Consider the following 17,906-nt stretch of genomic DNA (forward strand, 5'->3'; position numbering starts at 1 on the left):
CAGCTTATGACAAAATTTAATCCAAAGTGATTGATGGCCCTAATCATGACCTTTTGACCTCCCCCCCTCCCCCCCGGAAGCGAGTAATGACCGTGACGAATTGCATCTGGAGAAGGGGGGGGCGGGAAACCCCCGATTATATATATTATATTTTGTAAATATAATAATAAACGTGAATGTACTGTGTGATTGTGTAACTTTATTAGCAGTGTCCTCTTGAAAATGCGCCAACATTTTCACCCTCCTCTCTGCCGCTTAATGCTCTCTGGTCGCTATGGTAACGTGTAAATATTTCTTTCAAAATAAGACACACAACTACAACAAGGGAAAGACCCAGGGAAACCGAGTTAACGATAACCCCTGAAAACCATAAATTTCACAGCGGAGCCTCAACTCTCGTGGCCCGGTACCAAACGACTCATGGACTGGTGGTGTTTTTATTTGCCTGCAATCATTTTTGATTTCCTCTGCCTTTAGGATTGCAAGTATCCAGGCTCAGGAGAGGGGGTCAGTGGGAAGCCCTCTGCTGCTACTTGGCCCTGGTTTGCCCTCATGGATGAGGTGATAGGACAGATGCCTTCCACTAAGCCTCCTGTCCCAATTTCCTCTCTCACTGAGGACACCCCAGGGCCAAGCACAGCAGTGGGTGACCAAAAGGACAGCGATGACGAAGCGGCTCAGCCACCTACGACAGGGAGAAAGAGGAAAAGAGATGATGAGCTGCTAGACCTCATCAGAGAGGACAAGAGGCAGCAAATAGAGGCTGAGGAGAGGAGAGCAGGGGAGGATGGACATACTGTTTTCACTTCTAGAAAGATTAGTTCCCAAATGAGTTATGTATTGAGAATTTTATTTATTTGAAAATATTTGTTACATTGTTATATGTGTTGCATTAGTTTAAAGGTTTTATGTTATTAACAAATTGATTCAAACAAACAGTAATTGTCACTGAACTCAATTTGTTTTACAGGCATTTTTAAAATGTTTGAACATAACACTAACTTTGAACAATATTACATGGATATTTATTTGATAGCAATAAAGTAAATAACAATAACAATTAAACAAGAATATTTCAAATACACAGTATGCAAAGATGGAAAAACAATATTTTCAGTTGTGACCTGTTCCTGGACCGTTTCTTTTACAACTGTAATAGATTACAGGAAGTCTCTGGCAGTGTTGCTGAAGATCAGACATGGATGGGGTGCTGCAACTGAGACCTGCGGTTTGTCTTTTCTGGTCAGCGAGTGGAGAGTCACACGGGTCTGCAAAGAGAGCTTAAGGATGCTTCCTCCCACTGTCCACTGCATCGTCCATCCTAAATGCGTGTAGATTAAAGGAAATAATTTTACCTGGATATGATTGTCTCTGATGAGCCTATGGTACAAAACGTGCGGGCGACGACGGTAAGGTTTTTCTAGCTCCTCAAGAAATAAAATTGTCCACACAACGGAGCAACATTTGTTGCCCCTAATATAAAAATATTCACGCTGTGGCACACAGAGGTGCAGACGTGAGGGGAGAGAGAGCACCGAGGAAGAGCACAGACATAACGGGCAGGGGAAAACATGGAATAAAACACAAGGAGGGGAGACGAGGGCTCACAGATACACAGAGGGGCACACAGGGGGTAAAGTCACAAGGGGAAATCAAATAAGCAACATCTTAACAGAACAACCTAGGAACCATGGCATAAATAAAAACTAAGAATGCTAGAATGCAACATGACCCAGGATCATGACAATATCAGCATTAATTCCATACCTCAGTTTGCTGTTTCAGAAAGCTGCTGATCTCAGATCTACACAGCTTCCCTTTTAAACAATGGATGTACTCAGCTGCATGAAAAGCACAGCTGACTTTCTCTGGCACAATTAAATAAAACCTGATGAAGGTCAAAGGTCGTCATTTGTATGTTGAACTACAAACTTGTGATCTGGAATTCTTTCACAGTTTTTTGCAGATAGTGTATTATTTACCAAAAAGTAATCCAGAGTTATTCATACCAGAGTAACCAGAGAGGATCATGTATTTTTAAATATATAACTTTCTACAGGACTGAATATAATATCTTTATGTAAAAGTCCTTCTTCTTTGTTTGTTTCCACCAGTTTTATAGAAACGACCCCATCGTAAAACCCACATGGTGTGTCGTAAACTCTGTGTTTGTATGAGCGAGCACGTGAGTGCCGGTGTGTGCGCGTACCAGTGTGTGTGTAGGTGTGTGTGTGTGTGTGTGTGAGTGAGAGAGAGACTTCCTGTCGGTCATCAAAGTCCATCTCCCCACACCCAAGCGACACCGAATTCCTCTACAAAACATACAAAACATTTTACAAGCACTGAGACCCCTACTCTGCATTAGCATCCCCCGACTGTAGCTTCCTGTCTCCTTTTATGACAGGGTTAGGGTTGATGGGCTGACCCCCAGTGTCCACAAATTCCTCTCCCTCTACACCATTACACACACTCTCAGGCCTACAGCTAAACCAAACTGAAACACACAGACAAATCCTTCCCTATTTCTCTGATCTACTGCTGGACCCCCTCATCTAAGCAAATTTAACGCATTATATTCTAATAATTGTTTTTTGTACTCACAGTAGTTTAGACACAAATGTGAGTTCATTTACAGACAGATTTGGTTTAAAATAAAGGTTATTCATTCTCATTTCTACAATAATAAAAATGTTGCTGTCATGGTTCTGGGTCTTTTGACCAAGTCTTTTTGTGTGTTTTCTGGCATTTTGTATTATATCTAAGTCACTTTACTTTTCTAAACGTTTATTCTATAGTGCCTGGGTTGTTCTGTTTAGTTTTGTTTATTGTCTAAGGAGCTTGGAAATAACTTCTGGATGTGATGGCCCAGGATGTGAGTGGGTGTTAAGGCGAAATGGGAATCTGGGAAGGGATCTCAAAACTGGATTATAGATGGCAGACAGTTGGTGTCATAAACCACCGCCTCTGTTCAAAGATGGTCGCTCACAGTGGACGTAAATGGCCTCTTGTGAGCTCACCTGAGCTTCTTGGATGAGAGGTGAAACGTCTTCAAGCAACTCAAAAGAAGTCCAGACGCTTTTCTTTCCAAGCTCCTTAGACTACAATGACCTGGATGACTGAGAACCTTCACAGACAGTTTTGTTTATATTTTTTTCCACTGTGTCTTTGCCCTTTGAGTCTTCCTCTGTGTGTTTGTGTTTATATAGTTGTGAGAGCCCTTGCGCCTTGTTTCCCCTGCTTTGTGTTTCATTCCATGTTTTCCGTCATGTCTGTGCTCTTCCTCAGGTTCCCTCACTCCCTCTTGTCTACCTCTCCTCCACTCCTGCATCATGTTTCCTATTTTATTACTGATGTCTTGTGTATCAGTGTTTGTTCTGTTCAATTTTGCTTCCCCTGTTTCGTTATGGTCATTCATGCCAGGTGTTTTTCTCGTGTGTACTCACTTCCTTTTAATCCCTCTGTGTATTTAGGTCAGCTTCTCCCTCAGTCCTTCGTCACGTCCTCCCTCATAGCTGTTTGACTCTCCCTGTGTTTCCCAATGTGTGTTATCATTAGTATTTCCCAGTTTAGTTTTGTATCGCCTTTTCCATTCAGCAAGTAAAGCTGGTTTTGAGTTTACGTCCTGTTTCTGAGAGTTTGCATTTGGGTCCTTCTCCTGCTTGCACACGGCCGCTTTTGTGACAGTTGCAGCTACAAGAGCACAAAATAATAATTCATTACCAAAAGCTGGAGCATTTTCTACCGCTGTGAAATATTCATGCTTTAAAACACACTGGAGCTAAAACCCTGGTGTAAATAATCACAGACACCATGAACCCTGCAGAGAAAACAGGATTCACACACACCAGAGACAAACAGGATAAAAATCAATCAAACTAAACACAGATCCTGTCACGGCTCGGGTCAGTGGCCGTGTGAAGAGTGGAAAGGAGGACTCAAATGCAGCACTTATTCAAACGTGAGGGCGATTTATTAACAATACCAAACATAAAGTGGAGATGGCAAACAGAACTAAGGATGAACTAAACTGGGAGAAACTATACCAAGGAGTAGCAAACCTGAACATGAAGGGAGAACAGCAGGGAGAGTACGCAGGGAATTTCACAGAGTATGAACACAGACGACGCGACGAGGAACAGAGGCAAACACACACCATAAGTACACAGAGAGACACTGGGAAATCACACACAGGTGGGAGACACAGCTGGACCTGATTAACCTGACGAGACAGGGGAACACTAACACCAGGGACCAATAGAGGGAGCACAAACCCAGAACCCAGTATCTAAAATCCCAAAACACAAACCATCATAAAACAGCCCATGAATAATAATGAGAATAATAACAATAAAGAACACAAACACAAAATCACTGAGTCATGGACGCAGGACCATGACAGAGCCACTGATGCACTTGTTTTTATACTTTAGCAATACGCTGACAATACTAAATATTTAAAATCTTTAGAATATTCTGTCTGACCGACAACTGCTGCAGGCTTCAGGTGGAGCCCAACCCTCCACCTCTCTCATTTCACGTAAAACAAAACGTACTGCATTATTTTCATTTTCTTCGTGAGATTTTATATATGTTTTTATTTTCAGATTCACTTATACATAAACTATGAAATCCCATGAAGTGCAGAAAGCTACATTAGAATTTGCTTTTTTATTTGTATGCTTTTTAAAATTATCTTGGCACTGAAGCAGCACACAATACAAAGAAGAGACTGCACATTTTACATGAGCACAAGCATCAAATTTGAAATTCAAATCATTTGTATTTTACTAAGATATGTGGGACTGATTTGCCTAACTTCTCCTGACCGGACTCTCCTCTGCTCTCCATTTTGAGTCCCTGACTAGTTGTAGTCATAGTGTTTATTTGATTTCAGTTACTTTAACAGCAAAATCCGAATAAACACTTGAGAGGGATATTATACCCCTTAAGTCAAACCGAGTGATTTATGACCCAAATAAAATGATTTATGACCTATGGAGTAATAAAGGAAGTAATAAAACAAATGGTAGCCATAAAAATATATTTTTTAATAAAATTATTATATTCATAAAAGTATGATCAAAATTGTCACATTTTATAACTCATTAATTTTCAATAATTAGAAAATGATTTGATTATTAAAACATATTGGGTTTATTTTTTCCTATTTTTTAAGCCAAAAAAGTTTACTTTTTATGGCCAAAAAACGCTTTGTATATAGCACTACCCCTGCACTGTTTGTATATACACCTGGTGGAACTGTAGTAAATACTGACTGTACCTCTGAGTCCTCAAGCGAACCGTGACAATTTCTCCTTCTTTCATGTTTATTCACCTCTTTATTTAATCATCATTTAATATTTATCTCTTACCCTTCCTCTTGTGTTAGCTTTCTGTTATCATCTCTAATGTTAGCGGGTCGGTTTTGACCCGTGAATTAAATCAGCTATAAAATATACTAAAAACAATAAGTTCTCATCCAATTTGTTTCTCATCTCTTGGTTACCTTGTTAGGCTTCCTTATCCACGAAAATCTTGGTTTTAATACTTTTGGCGTGGGCCTCTGGGTCTTTTTTTGTCACTATACCCCTCGATTTCAATAAAAAAAAATTGTAAATTTAACCTCAAGAGAATCATATTAATAAATAAAAGTTTTCTGTGTTACCTGAGTATTACTGAGGGGTATAGAACACATCTCTTAAATAAATCTGTTTTATTGTTTTTTTTTTCATTTTAAGATTAATAACTAAAATGACATCTATGGTGTTACGGGTCAATTCCGACCCATTGATATTTACATCAAGCAGTAGACCTTTAATATAAACTGAAAAAAAGAAAAAGTCCACTCCTCCTTTGTTTTAGTTATAGCCGTGGGTAATTGTAGGCTTTTTATCACTTCCCAATGATACAGCTTCACCTCAGTTTCCTTTGTGAAGTTCTTGTCCGAGGTCATATCTGGTAAAAAATAAAATAAAATAAAATATCACAGCTGATATTGTGATCCTGCAGTCCAGTGGTCATATGGTGGACCACACATTTTCATTGTTTCTTCTCAGGGGTGCCACTCACAGCTTTGACTGTGAAAATCTGTACATTCCAGGCATATGTACGTCTCCCACAGTGTGTGTCTGACAAGGTGATCAGCAACACAGGGGCACCACAGGGGACTGTCCTCTCCCCCTTCCTCTTCACCCTCTACACCACAGACTTCAGCCACTGCACAGAGACCTGCCATCTTCAGAAGTTTTCTGATGACTCTGCGGTGGTTGGATGCATCAGCAGGGATGATGAGACAGAGTACCGGGCTGTGGTCGACTCCTTTGTCACGTGGTGTGAGCAGAATCATCTGCAGCTCAACGTGGCAAAGACCAAGGAACTGATCGTGGACTTCAGGAAGACCAGGAAACACTTGACCCCTATTTCAATTCAGGGGGTCAGTGTTGACATCGTGGAGGACTATAAATACCTTGGAGTTCACATTGACAATAAACTGGACTGGGCTAAAAACACCACAGCACTTTACAGGAAGGGCCAGAGTCGTCTCTATTTTTTGAGGCGACTGAGGTCCTTCAACATATGCCAGAAAATGCTGAGGATTTTCTATGAGTCTGTTGTGGCCAGTGCGATCCTCTATGCTGTTGCATGCTGGGGGAGCAGGCTGAGGGTCGCAGATGCCAACAGACTTAATAAACTAATCCGTAAGGCCAGCAATGTTGTGGGGATGGAGCTTGACACCCTCAAGGTGGTGTCGGAGAGGCGGATGCTGTCCAAGATAAAGACTATGTTGGATAACACCTCCCACCCACTCCATGACATGCTGGTCAGTCACAGGAGCTCGTTCAGTGAGAGACTGAGATTACCGAAAAGCACCACTGAACGACACAGGAAATCATTCCTGCCTGTGGCCATCTCCCTGTACAACGCATCCACTTAACACACTGTTTGCTGCTACAACTACACATGTTTCTTTTCCAACTATTTATTTATGAGTGAAGTATGTATGTGTATATATGTATATATTGTACTATTCTTAGTTAGTGTATTGTCTGTCTTGTCTTAATGTTGGTTTAAAATGGAGCACTGTAACAAAAAATAATTTCCCCCAGGGATTAATAAAGTATTCTGATTCTGATTCTGATTCTGATAGTTGGTTTTTGCATCACAGGCTTCCCAGATTTTTCTGCCGTTTTTCCCTGGCTTACTGGGTATATATTGCCGGAAGGGGCATTTTCCTCAAAAAGTGGACAAGACGTTCATCCACTGTCACTGGCCCTGGGATGAACATCAGTGGAAGAAGCTGCACTCATCTCTCCCAGACATCCCTGATGGGAGCGAGCTTGTCAGACCTCGGTCTGGTCTCTCTGTTGTCAAATCTGAGGACTCTTGAATCAAAATGATATCAAATGTGTGAAGTGACATCGTTGCCCAGAAAATGTTTCTGCCTGTCGATGCATCCCATAGACGATCAGTGGCCTCATTGCAGCATCTGTACACTCCAGCAAGAAGAACACCAGTGAAAGCATCCAGGAATTCCTCATCATGTCGCCATGGACTTTTTTTCCCTTCAAGGTTTATCATAGTAATGATGATTCTTTCTAGTGACAATGGCATAAATATCTCAAAACATCTCTTGATGTCACTGACTTTGGTCAGAGCAAACCTTGTGATTCCAGGGGTCATTTTGATGACATTTGCAGCAGCTGCCCTGCCATGTACATCATGAGGTACTGAGCTCCAAAAGATCTTACCATTTTTGGACTTGAATCTTTCAGCAGGGCTTCAGCACCAGCGACCTCCACCTCTGATCAGATGTATCTGTGTCTGTGTCTTCTGGATGATACTACACATTGCCTTCCTCTGTAGAAACCTGCCCATCTGAATCGCTATGCTGCTCTGTGTCCTCTCCTTCATTTTCACCAAAAGTATGATCCTGAACTTAGCTCACCGTGAATCTTCTTCTCATTTTTTGTATGCTGCAAATTGTAAATGTGCACTCTGGAAGTCAAATGGCCACTCAAATAGTGAATTCACCTCACATGCCCATGTTTATTTTGTTTTGTTTTTGTGCAGGTATAATGCAAAAAAACATGCAAAATAAGAATCCCCTAAAGCTCATATGATTAGGAGAGGCGCTTGCTGTAAGTGTTTTAGCTGACAGTGCACTTATGATTTCAGTTTTGGCTTTAATTATTGCTTTATACTCATAATATTATACCTGGGTCGAAACCGACCCTAACAACACAAAGGTCATAATTTCAACTAGGGCATTTTATAATTTAGTGAAAATATTTTTTTTTTGTTTTATTTTGTAGAAATAGAGGTTCCTGACAAAGTCAAAAAGCCTTGATACAATAAACAAATGTATGTGATTTTCTTATGCATTTGAAATTTAAAATGGGTCGGTGCCGACCCTAACACGAGAGGAGGGTTACTCTCTTCCACACCATGTTTTTTTAATCTTCCCCACATCACAGTTTGATGATTTAAAGTCTCACACACAACCCATCGAAAGGGGAGAGACGATGTGTGATTGGATAATGGCAGGTCATCCTGAAACCATCAGAATCAGAATACTTTATTAATCCCTAAGGAAATTATGTGCATTACAGTTGCTCCAAGAAGAAATTGTAAAAATAGTAACAGTAACAGACTAAACTCCAAGCAATGCATTATGTTACAGATTTTAATATTAATTAGTCATTGTCAGTTGTTGATTTGTCCTGTTCTCATTGTATGACGAATTATGATGGCTGTTTGGTGGCCGTTTGCACACTATGCATACTCTCTCTCTCCTCATATGTGTGTGTGTGTGTGTGTGTGTGTGGGGGGGGGGGGGGGGGGGGGGGGGGGGCAGAGGGAGTGCTCACCCACGGCGCCAAACAGGCTAGGACCGCCACTGTGTAGAAATGACGGTGTATCATAAAAGATTGATATCCAACTGATCACTTGACCCATATTACGTTACTTGCTCTTCGAGTGAATTAACAAATGAAATGAAAAGCGAACAGAGAGTCTTATGTGTGTGTTTATTTCATATTTTCAGTTGTTAACCTCCACGGCTAAACAAAGCACTCTGAATCGGTTTCAGTTATGTACTGATGAACACATTAATGGACATAAGGGGCTTCTTTCAAAGAAAAAACTCAGGTAGATATTATTTGATATATTATGCTTTGTATGTTGTTCAATATATCTCTATGCAACTCAAGGGAATTTTCAATACACAGCAGTATATTCACATTTGAAACCAAATATTTACATACACTTTAAAGAAAAAACAAAAACTTTTTTTTACTGGTAAACATCAATTTAGGGTAAACGTTTTTGTTTTAGATAAATAAATATTGAAATAACTTTTGAATTAGTGAAATGTCAGAATAAAAAACAGAGAGAGAGCTGTCCATTTTTCCACACCTGTGGATGCATATAACGCAAAATACAGAGCCTGTTTCTTTGACATGGGAAAATCAAGAGATGTCAACCAAAACACCAGGAAAAAGTGTGGCTCAATTTTGAATACAATTTGGTGCCATTTGCAATTAAGAAATACAAACAATTTCTCTCTTTACTCTTAAATTTAACAAATATGTATTTTAATATTTAACAATCTAAAAAAGTAAGTAAGTAAAGTTTATTTATTAAGCGCTTTTCATAGACAGGCTGTCACAAAGCACTTTACACAAAGAAAGAAAGAAAGACAAAAATAGTAAGTTAAGTCACAGAATAGACAAAATACATAAAACATTTTAAGTAAATAGTAAGTAAATTTTCAGTCAGGGTGCTTTTAGAGCATCCACATTAGCTCACGAAATAAAAGTATAGTGTACTTTAACATTTGAGGTTCCAATAGAGTCTTACTTAGATAATGTGAACCATCTCATGGACCTCTTTTTTTTTCTATTATGCATCAAACTTATGCAGATCACTTGTAATTTATTTGAACAAATGTAGGAACAAGCAACTCCTTTTGGGCTTCTGTTATGCATTTACCTCTCACACCTTAAACTAAATGTTAGTGTTCTCAGAGTTAACATATCTCATGTTAAAATCTTGTATTTCTAATACCCAGCCTCAGTGTTCGCCCTGTAGACCCTCAGATGGAAACACCAATGATCTAGATATTCACAAAATTCGGACATTTTTAAGGTCTTACATTTTTGTTGTTTTTATGTTTTACACAAAAAACTTCACATTTTATATTTCCAAATGAAAGCATGTGTCATGGAAAGATAAATTTCTTTAATGATGTTGCTGCCACAATCTCAAATACTAATTATTCTGGGACTTTATGGTCAAACTATGTGATTTTCCAAATGTGTGTGGAGTAAAATGATCCTTTTCTTAGGTAATTGTTGTGACCATTCAGGATTAACAACAAACTTTTCGATAGCAGAAACAGTCTGTCTTATAGTTCTCATATGTTACCGCTAGTTTTACAAACACATTCTTCTTTATGTCTGTTTACGTGTTTTTTATGAAACTGATTTTCAATAGTACAAGTACCTTTGCTCTCCAGTATAATGCAATCACCTCTAAACAATGCACATATTTTATGGCTTTTTATCAGCTGCAACACCATGTAGTACCAGGATGTTAGATTCCCTTTACCAGACAGTGTTGTTAGCCCCCAACCAGGCTAACCAGGCTCCAGGTTTCTGAGCTCTAACCCTGGCTGCCAAATGTGCCCCCTAGGCTCTTGTGCCTTTTACCACCAGACTAAGTTTGTAGTCCTATCTACTAATATTATTTTATTATAGCACAAGGTTCAGCTAGGTTACTACTTTACTTTGAGCACATTTTGTAACCTGATACTTTATCAAACTTTTACTCGAGTATTTTTGACACTAGCAGCTGTACTTCTACGTGAGTAAAAATGCACTTTTGCCACCTCACTTGCCACTTTTCTTGAGTTTGTACAATTTTTACATTGACACTTTCAACGTTTTACATGTTATCCTTGATCACAGTTCTAAACAAGCTAACTTTCTTGACATCAAAGTAACCAAAAAAAAGCAAATATATGTCCAGTTCTCTTTACTCCAAACTTGCGGATCGGAAAATGTATGTAATTACTATGCACTTAATGCGTACATATTATTACAATTTGGGCTATAATGGTTGTATTGATGTATAGCAACTTGAAATGCTCCCAGAAATGGCACTACAGCATGTAAAAATATAAAGTAAGCTCTGGCGGACTTGGTTCTATGGTAGGTTTTAAAGGGTTAAGTAATGCAGGACAGGATCACTCTCTGTGTCTCTAAAATCCAACAAACTGGCAATCACCTCTAAATAATGGGAATAGTTTATGGCTGTTTATAACATGCAACACCATGTAACACCTGGATGCTAGACTCTTTTACCTGGCAGTCTTCCTAGCCCCCAACACCCACCCTTTACTTCCAAACATTGTGTCATGCTGGAAGTTTTTATCCTGCCCACCTCCAAAAGCAGTTTACCTGTAAGCCAAAATATTAGAGTTAAACAAATTTGTGAAATCCCTGAACAATACGGGTTGTGCAGTAGCAGTAGTACTAGAACTAGTACTACAGGGTGGGCCATTTATATGGATACACCGTAATGACATGGGAATGGTTGGTGATATTAAAGTCCTGTTTGTGGCACATTAGTATATGTGAGGGGGCAAACTCCTCAAGATGGGTGGTGACCATGGTGGCCATTTAGAAGTCGGCCATCTTGGAATCAACTTTAGTTTTTTCAATAAGAAGAGGGCCATGTGACACACCAAACTTATTGGTAATGTCATAAGAAAAACAATGGTGTGCTTGTTTCAATATAACGTTATTCTTATATATTCTTAATAATCCATAACAGTCATAAAAACACAAACAAAACCGCAAAACACTGGGTCAAATGACCCAGAACCATGATAGTCTCTCTGTCCCTGTCTGTGGTTCCTCTGTTATCCAGAGCACTGTTACAATCATGTACAAGTACACCAAGTACCTGTTTCTCTGTAGGAGCGTCACACATATATCTGTTCCCAGGATAATAGTGGAAGAATTGCAGAGACTCTGTGTCTCACTTCATAAGAGAGGTTTTCTAACAGGGACCTGGGAAAGAGGAAAATGGATGAATATTCTCAGATTTGTTTTAATATTATCCATCAGTTTGCACTGAGCAGATACACACAGATCTTCACACAGATCCAAAATAACCAAACCACTTTTACCCATCATAACTGCCCCTCAGCTGAAGTCTGAATGCTTTGTTTTAATAAAAGAATCTAACAAAAGGTTCTTTTTTATTAATTTAAGGTTTCTGAAATGTTATGTTTGATATTTTGTCTTCTTCTTGTCTTTACATCAAATTCCATTAGGAATAAACCAAAGAGTAAATCTGAGTCCACAGTAATCAGAATCTATGTAAAACATGGAAATTGTAAAGTGTTTACACTCAATATGTTCATTTGTTCCGTTATGTAAAAATCACTCAGTTCATCAAATAAAATCAGTCGTTGATTGGTTGATTGACAGGGCAGATAATCAGAGGTGCAGAGTTGTTACCACCATGATTCAGACTGGGACCGAAGTATGGGTGGAGTTTGTGAGTGAAGGAGCAGCCAGTAAAGGAGTAGATCAAAGCTGCAGCATCTACATCATAAAAGGAGACCAGACCCTCCTCATAATCCACAAACACCCCCACCTTCTCAGGACCAGGCTGAAGACAGAGACGGACTGGAGGGGCAGCACACGCTTTGTACTCATTTCCATTTCTCAGCAGGACAGTCCAGAAACCATTCTGAGGACTCAGTATAATATTTGACCTCCTGTCGATCGACTCTCTGGCCACTCCTAAATCCCACTCAGTCTTTCCTTTAACCTCAACCTCAAAGTAAAATCTGCCTGAAGAGAAACTCTGCTCTCCTAAAACACAAACACACTGAGAAAATCTCTCTGAGTTGTCTGGAAGTTTCTTCTTCACGTCACTATGATACACTTGTTTTCTATCATCACACAGAATGAGAGCAGGATTTGCTGTATCAGGATCCAGAGTCACATCCACTGCATACTGCTGGACCCTCTTCAGCTCAGCCTTAAACAGCTTCTTCTTCATGGGTTTCCAGAATGTCTCCTCCAGCTGAGCCACAGCTCTCACCACAGTCCCCTCATATGATGGTGGACGGACTCTGACCTCTGTCCGGTCCTTGGTGGGTGGAGCAGCTTTCAGGGAGGAGAAGCTGTGGAGGAGGTGGAGATGGTCTTCAGATTGTGAGAGCTGCTCCACCTCAGAGCTTCTCTTCATCAGGTCAGATATTTCCTGTTCCAGATCTTTGATGAGACCTTCAGCCTGTTTCTCTGTCGTTTCCTGTTTGTCTTCGATCTCCTTCATGAGATCCTTCAGCCGTCTCTCAACAGACTCCTTCAGAGCAGTGAGGACCTGAACACCCACTCTTTTCTGTAAATCTGCACGATCTTTACTCATCTTCACTGACTCTTTGATCTCCTGAATCTTCAGTCGTCTCTTCTGGATCTTCTGCTGAATCTCAGCCTCTGTCTTCTCCAGCTCTGCCTTCTTTCCTTCATATTCTTCTTTCAGAGGAACAAACTCGTGGCTCTTGTGGTCTAAAACAGGGCAGAGCATGCAGACACATGTCTGGTCGGTTTTACAGAACAGCTCGAGAAGTTTATCATGCTTTGTACACACCCTGCCTTCAAGGTTCTCCACAGCATCAATCAGCTGATGTCTTTTCAGACCTTTGACTCTCAGATGAGGCTCCAGGTGAGTCTGACAGTAGGAGGTCTGACACACCAGGCATGATTTCAGGGCCTTCAGTGTGGTTCCAGTGCAGACATCACAGGGAACTTCTCCTGGTTTGGCAGCTTGTTGCTCTGAGCTGCTGGCGTTCTGCAGAGCTTCACGTCTGCACTGAGCAACCATCTCAGAGAACAAAGTGTTGATGTCTAGTTCAGGTCGTCTCTTGAACACCTTATTACAAATAGGACATATATATCTTCGATTAGTTTTCCAGTGCTGACTGATGCAGTTTTTGCAGAAGTTGTGTCCACATGGTGTGCTGACTGGATCAGTGAACACATTCAGACAGATGGAGCACGTAATCTGATCTTCAGATTGCAGATTACCGGCAGCAGACATGTCTGCACTGTGAAGGAGAAAGAAAACATTTTTTTTAAATTCCATTTTGTTTCATTTTTTAAAAAGAAAGTGTCAGTATTTTACTCTTTACATGTGTCCATCAACAATTTTGAGTTATTGCTGCTCTGCTGTGACGGTATGTATACTGTGATGAGCAGATGAAGCACTTTAACCCTCTAAATGAGCAAACCTCCAGGTGAAAAAGTGTGAAAATCACCAGAATGATGCCACTTGTCACAGCCACAACAGATGTCATTGGCAGAGTTTCCACTTTCTGATGGTTCGTGGACCATAAAGTTCTTAGGCAAATTAAAGCAGCAGAAAATGTTATAAAAAGGTACCTGGTGTTGAAAACAAAATATTAGTTAAATTTAGTTAAAATTTAATTTAGTTAAAATTAGAGTAGAATTTGGAAACTCCACAGTTTTGATCTACTGGTCTGAGTCAGTGACCCAGTGTTTTGTGTTCTGCTTCAGTTTCCATTATTTGATATTATTCGTGGTTCTGTTTCCTTGCTCTTCCTCATTTAATCTTTTGTGTTTCCTGTTCTCTTAGTTAGTTTATTCATCTTTAGGTTCTTGTTACTGTGCCTCACCTGTGTGTCATGTTTAGTCTTAGTCTATGCTGTTTTGTCTGGATGTCTCTCGCTCTCTCTCTCCCTCCATGTTCCTCTCTCTCTGTGTCGCTCGCTCTCTCGCTCCATGCCTTAGTCATGTCTGTATCTGCCTTAGCTGTTCCCATGTTTGCCTCCTTGTGGTTCATCCATTGCCTCCCCAGTCTGTCATGTGCTTCCCTGTCTGATAAGATAAGATAAGATTTGCTGATGGTATTGCACCACCATTTATTTAACTTCCTGTTCCTGTTTTTATTATTCATGATGAAAATGGTGGCATGTGAGACAGCTCTACTGACAAAACTCCCCTCACTCTGTGACAAACAGAGTATTTCCTCTCAATGCTTCATAATAAAGGCCTGCCTTCGCTTTGCTTTTAATGTGAAAGAGCTAACTGAAACAAAAGCACAAATAAAAAGAGGAAATGTGGAGTCAGACAGAAGTCAAAAAGACAGAAGGTGCGTTCCAAAACAACCCCCACATTTTTCCAAAAAAACCCCCAAAAACACAGCAATCTGCAAAGAACAACACAAATTATTGGCTCAAAAATCCCAACAAGGGAGTGTGAGAGAGAGTGCCGCAGGCCTGCTGACCACAACCGTCGAGTGTGCGCTCAGGTGCAAGCGTTTCTCTGTGAAAACTGCCGTCCCAGTTACTATGTTACTGTGACACGTGCATGTATGCTCGTATTGCTTCTTAGCTCTAGCAGCATTCTCCACAACAGGTTTTGTGGATTTGGCATTAAATTGTGTGTCATAAACTTTCTAAGTTACATTTGCATGACTCATTGAAATGTCTTCCTGAAAGTAAAACTCTTACAAACACTTATTCCTTAAGGCCAACTGCAAAATGGTTTATATGCCATTCATAAAACATTAGCGTGTTAGAAGACCTCTTCTAACTCCAGAGAAGCCTGATAGACCCGTTTAAGTAAGATCAGCGTTTTCTAATCTTTTGCCATTCTCAGCACACAGCTCTTCTCTTTTCCTAAGTCCTTATCATATCTCCTACCAACTTTTCCTTGACCTCAGTGACGTCTTCATTAAGGTCAAGGAAAGCAGGTTAGGAATATAAGATAGGAGGTACTTTTGGACACCTCGAGGTTCATTCCCAAGTCCTGAGCAGTGCCTCAGTGAGACTCTTTCAAACAGCAGCTCAGTGTTTCTACAGTGGATCTGTGGCTATATGAGCACATTTCTATTGAACCAATGTGACTGTGATGAACAGAGTAATCAGCTGCACTCACCACTGTTGCTGAGAGAAACCTGATTGACAGATGAATCTTCTTTCAGAGACAAACAGGACTCAACTGCAGCTCTGCTCTCTCACACGTTTACTTTCGCTTCTGGAAAATTATGTTAAATTTCTTGCTCCGCCTCTGGCTGTACATATTTGCATTTCCTGCTTCTCCCATTAGGATCACCTGGTTTGTAGCAGCTAACTGGTGTAGCAGGTGAAAGGAGTGGATCCTGAATTTACACAGTAATGATGGTGTTAGGTGAAACTCAGATGTTTCCTCTGAGCTAAATTGATGCTTTAAATTTAAGATGTTAAAAATTCATTTTTGAAACCTCTGAATATCCCTCCTTTCAGGCTGCTGCAGGTACAGGTGACATCAGGTTAAAAAAAGATGTTAATTTACATTTCTGTGTTTTTTATTACTTAAAAAATGTAAATATATGTTTATATTTATATACATTCATATTTTTAATTAGTGCTCTTAAATGCCTACAACAATAATAATAATAGTTATTTTTGATTTGACTAACCAACTAGCCTGGCTCTGGTCGACTGTGAGGGGAAGTAAGGTGGCCAGCAGGCTGACACGCTCTGGTAGAGCTGCAGTCATGGAGGGGGTCACTGACTTTTTGACGCAGAGTGTATCCTCAGTAAGCAGCCCAGGAAGGTAAGCTCGGGACTGGTGGCGCGTGTAGTTTTTCAGCAGGTATACACTATACACACATCTAGGGGGGTGCCACTCCTCTCAACAGAAAGTCTTTCAGGTTTATGAGCTGCTGCGTGGCAGTTTGAAGCTTCAGTTCCCTTTACAGATTTTCTATAGGGCTGAGATCAGATCTGGAGACTCTCTTTGCTTTGATCAGTGTATCCTATCAGTGTATACATATCAGAGTGATTTATTTTACTACTCATTATATTACTTTCATGTTATTCTGTAAAATGTCCTGAAATACACTACAGATTTATACTTTTAACTGGTTAGGGAGAAACAAAATGGACTCGCTCTCTCCCGTGATGCACCACTGTCCAGCCCTCAGAGTCCATCTAGGACTTGAATTTTTAAATATTTCTCTTGTAGGAACCACTAAACTCAACACTGATTTTTTTTTCTCAGCCATTTAATCTCAAATTTATTCTGAATGTTACAAGGACAGATATGGACAGTTTCAATACGAAGCACAATGCAGTGTACATGAAGAACGAGTAGGAATTCCTCCTCCTCTATACTTACACTCAATGAGCTCCTCCCTGACAAATACCAAGTTATCATCTCCATACTGTTTGTGTGTGTGTGTGTGTGTGTGTGTGTGTATTCATCGCACTTTTTGAGTTTCATCGCTAAATCGGTGTACTTAAGTGCATAAGATGGAAAAGAATTTATTCTGAAAAAAATACAGCCCTATCGACAGCATAGATCATTTTTTTAACCTCTCACCAGGTCCCCGGTGACGGTCTAGCCACGTCAGATGGCAATTCTCTTTTTCACAAGAACAACAACACCAGAAACGCTCTGTGCAGGTAGCAAAGTCTGCGCTATGGGGGTGCTGGGGCTGGCTGGACCCTCAGCTTCCATGCCAGGATCTGCTGCACAACCTTGCACTGGCCCCATGGGCACGGCAAAATTTGTAATCCCTAGTTCGGCTCCCGAAAAAGATGCTTGGGTTGTTCTTGTGTCTAACAAAATTCGTTCTAATGTTTTATTTTTAATGTTACTGTGGAATGTGTTGAACAAAGTGAGTTAGCACAATTTAAATTCCCAAAAAATATTAGTCCCTCAAATGACTGCAAAAATACAGGTGTTTCTCTGCTCCAAGATTCCCTTTCACACGGTAAGCATGTCTGTTGTATCCTGTGCTTCATAAATGTCTGTTTGATTATTAAAACAGTGTTTAAAATGTGACTCATCTGTTATCCAAAAACATTTTCTCTAGATATG

The 17,906-nt window shown here is 40.1% G+C and overlaps 1 protein-coding gene and 1 long non-coding RNA gene across 2 annotated transcripts in view; one reads left to right on the forward strand and one right to left on the reverse strand.

The window, feature by feature from the left end:
* The window catches only part of LOC145425701 (uncharacterized), a 36,241-nt gene that overhangs the window by 13,083 nt on the left and 5,252 nt on the right, over positions 1-17,906 (forward strand). The gene's annotated exons all lie outside the window — the stretch shown is intronic.
* Positions 12,259-14,356, reverse strand: LOC113018468 (E3 ubiquitin-protein ligase TRIM21-like). Its single transcript, XM_080298919.1, has one exon. It carries the CDS (start codon positions 14,161-14,163, stop codon positions 12,472-12,474), a length of 1,692 nt encoding a protein of 563 aa, XP_080155045.1. The 5' UTR covers positions 14,164-14,356; the 3' UTR covers positions 12,259-12,471.

The sequence above is a fragment of the Astatotilapia calliptera genome, chromosome 3 (assembly GCF_964374335.1).
Source record: "Astatotilapia calliptera chromosome 3, fAstCal68.1, whole genome shotgun sequence".
In the NCBI taxonomy this organism is placed as follows: Eukaryota; Metazoa; Chordata; class Actinopteri; order Cichliformes; family Cichlidae; genus Astatotilapia; species Astatotilapia calliptera.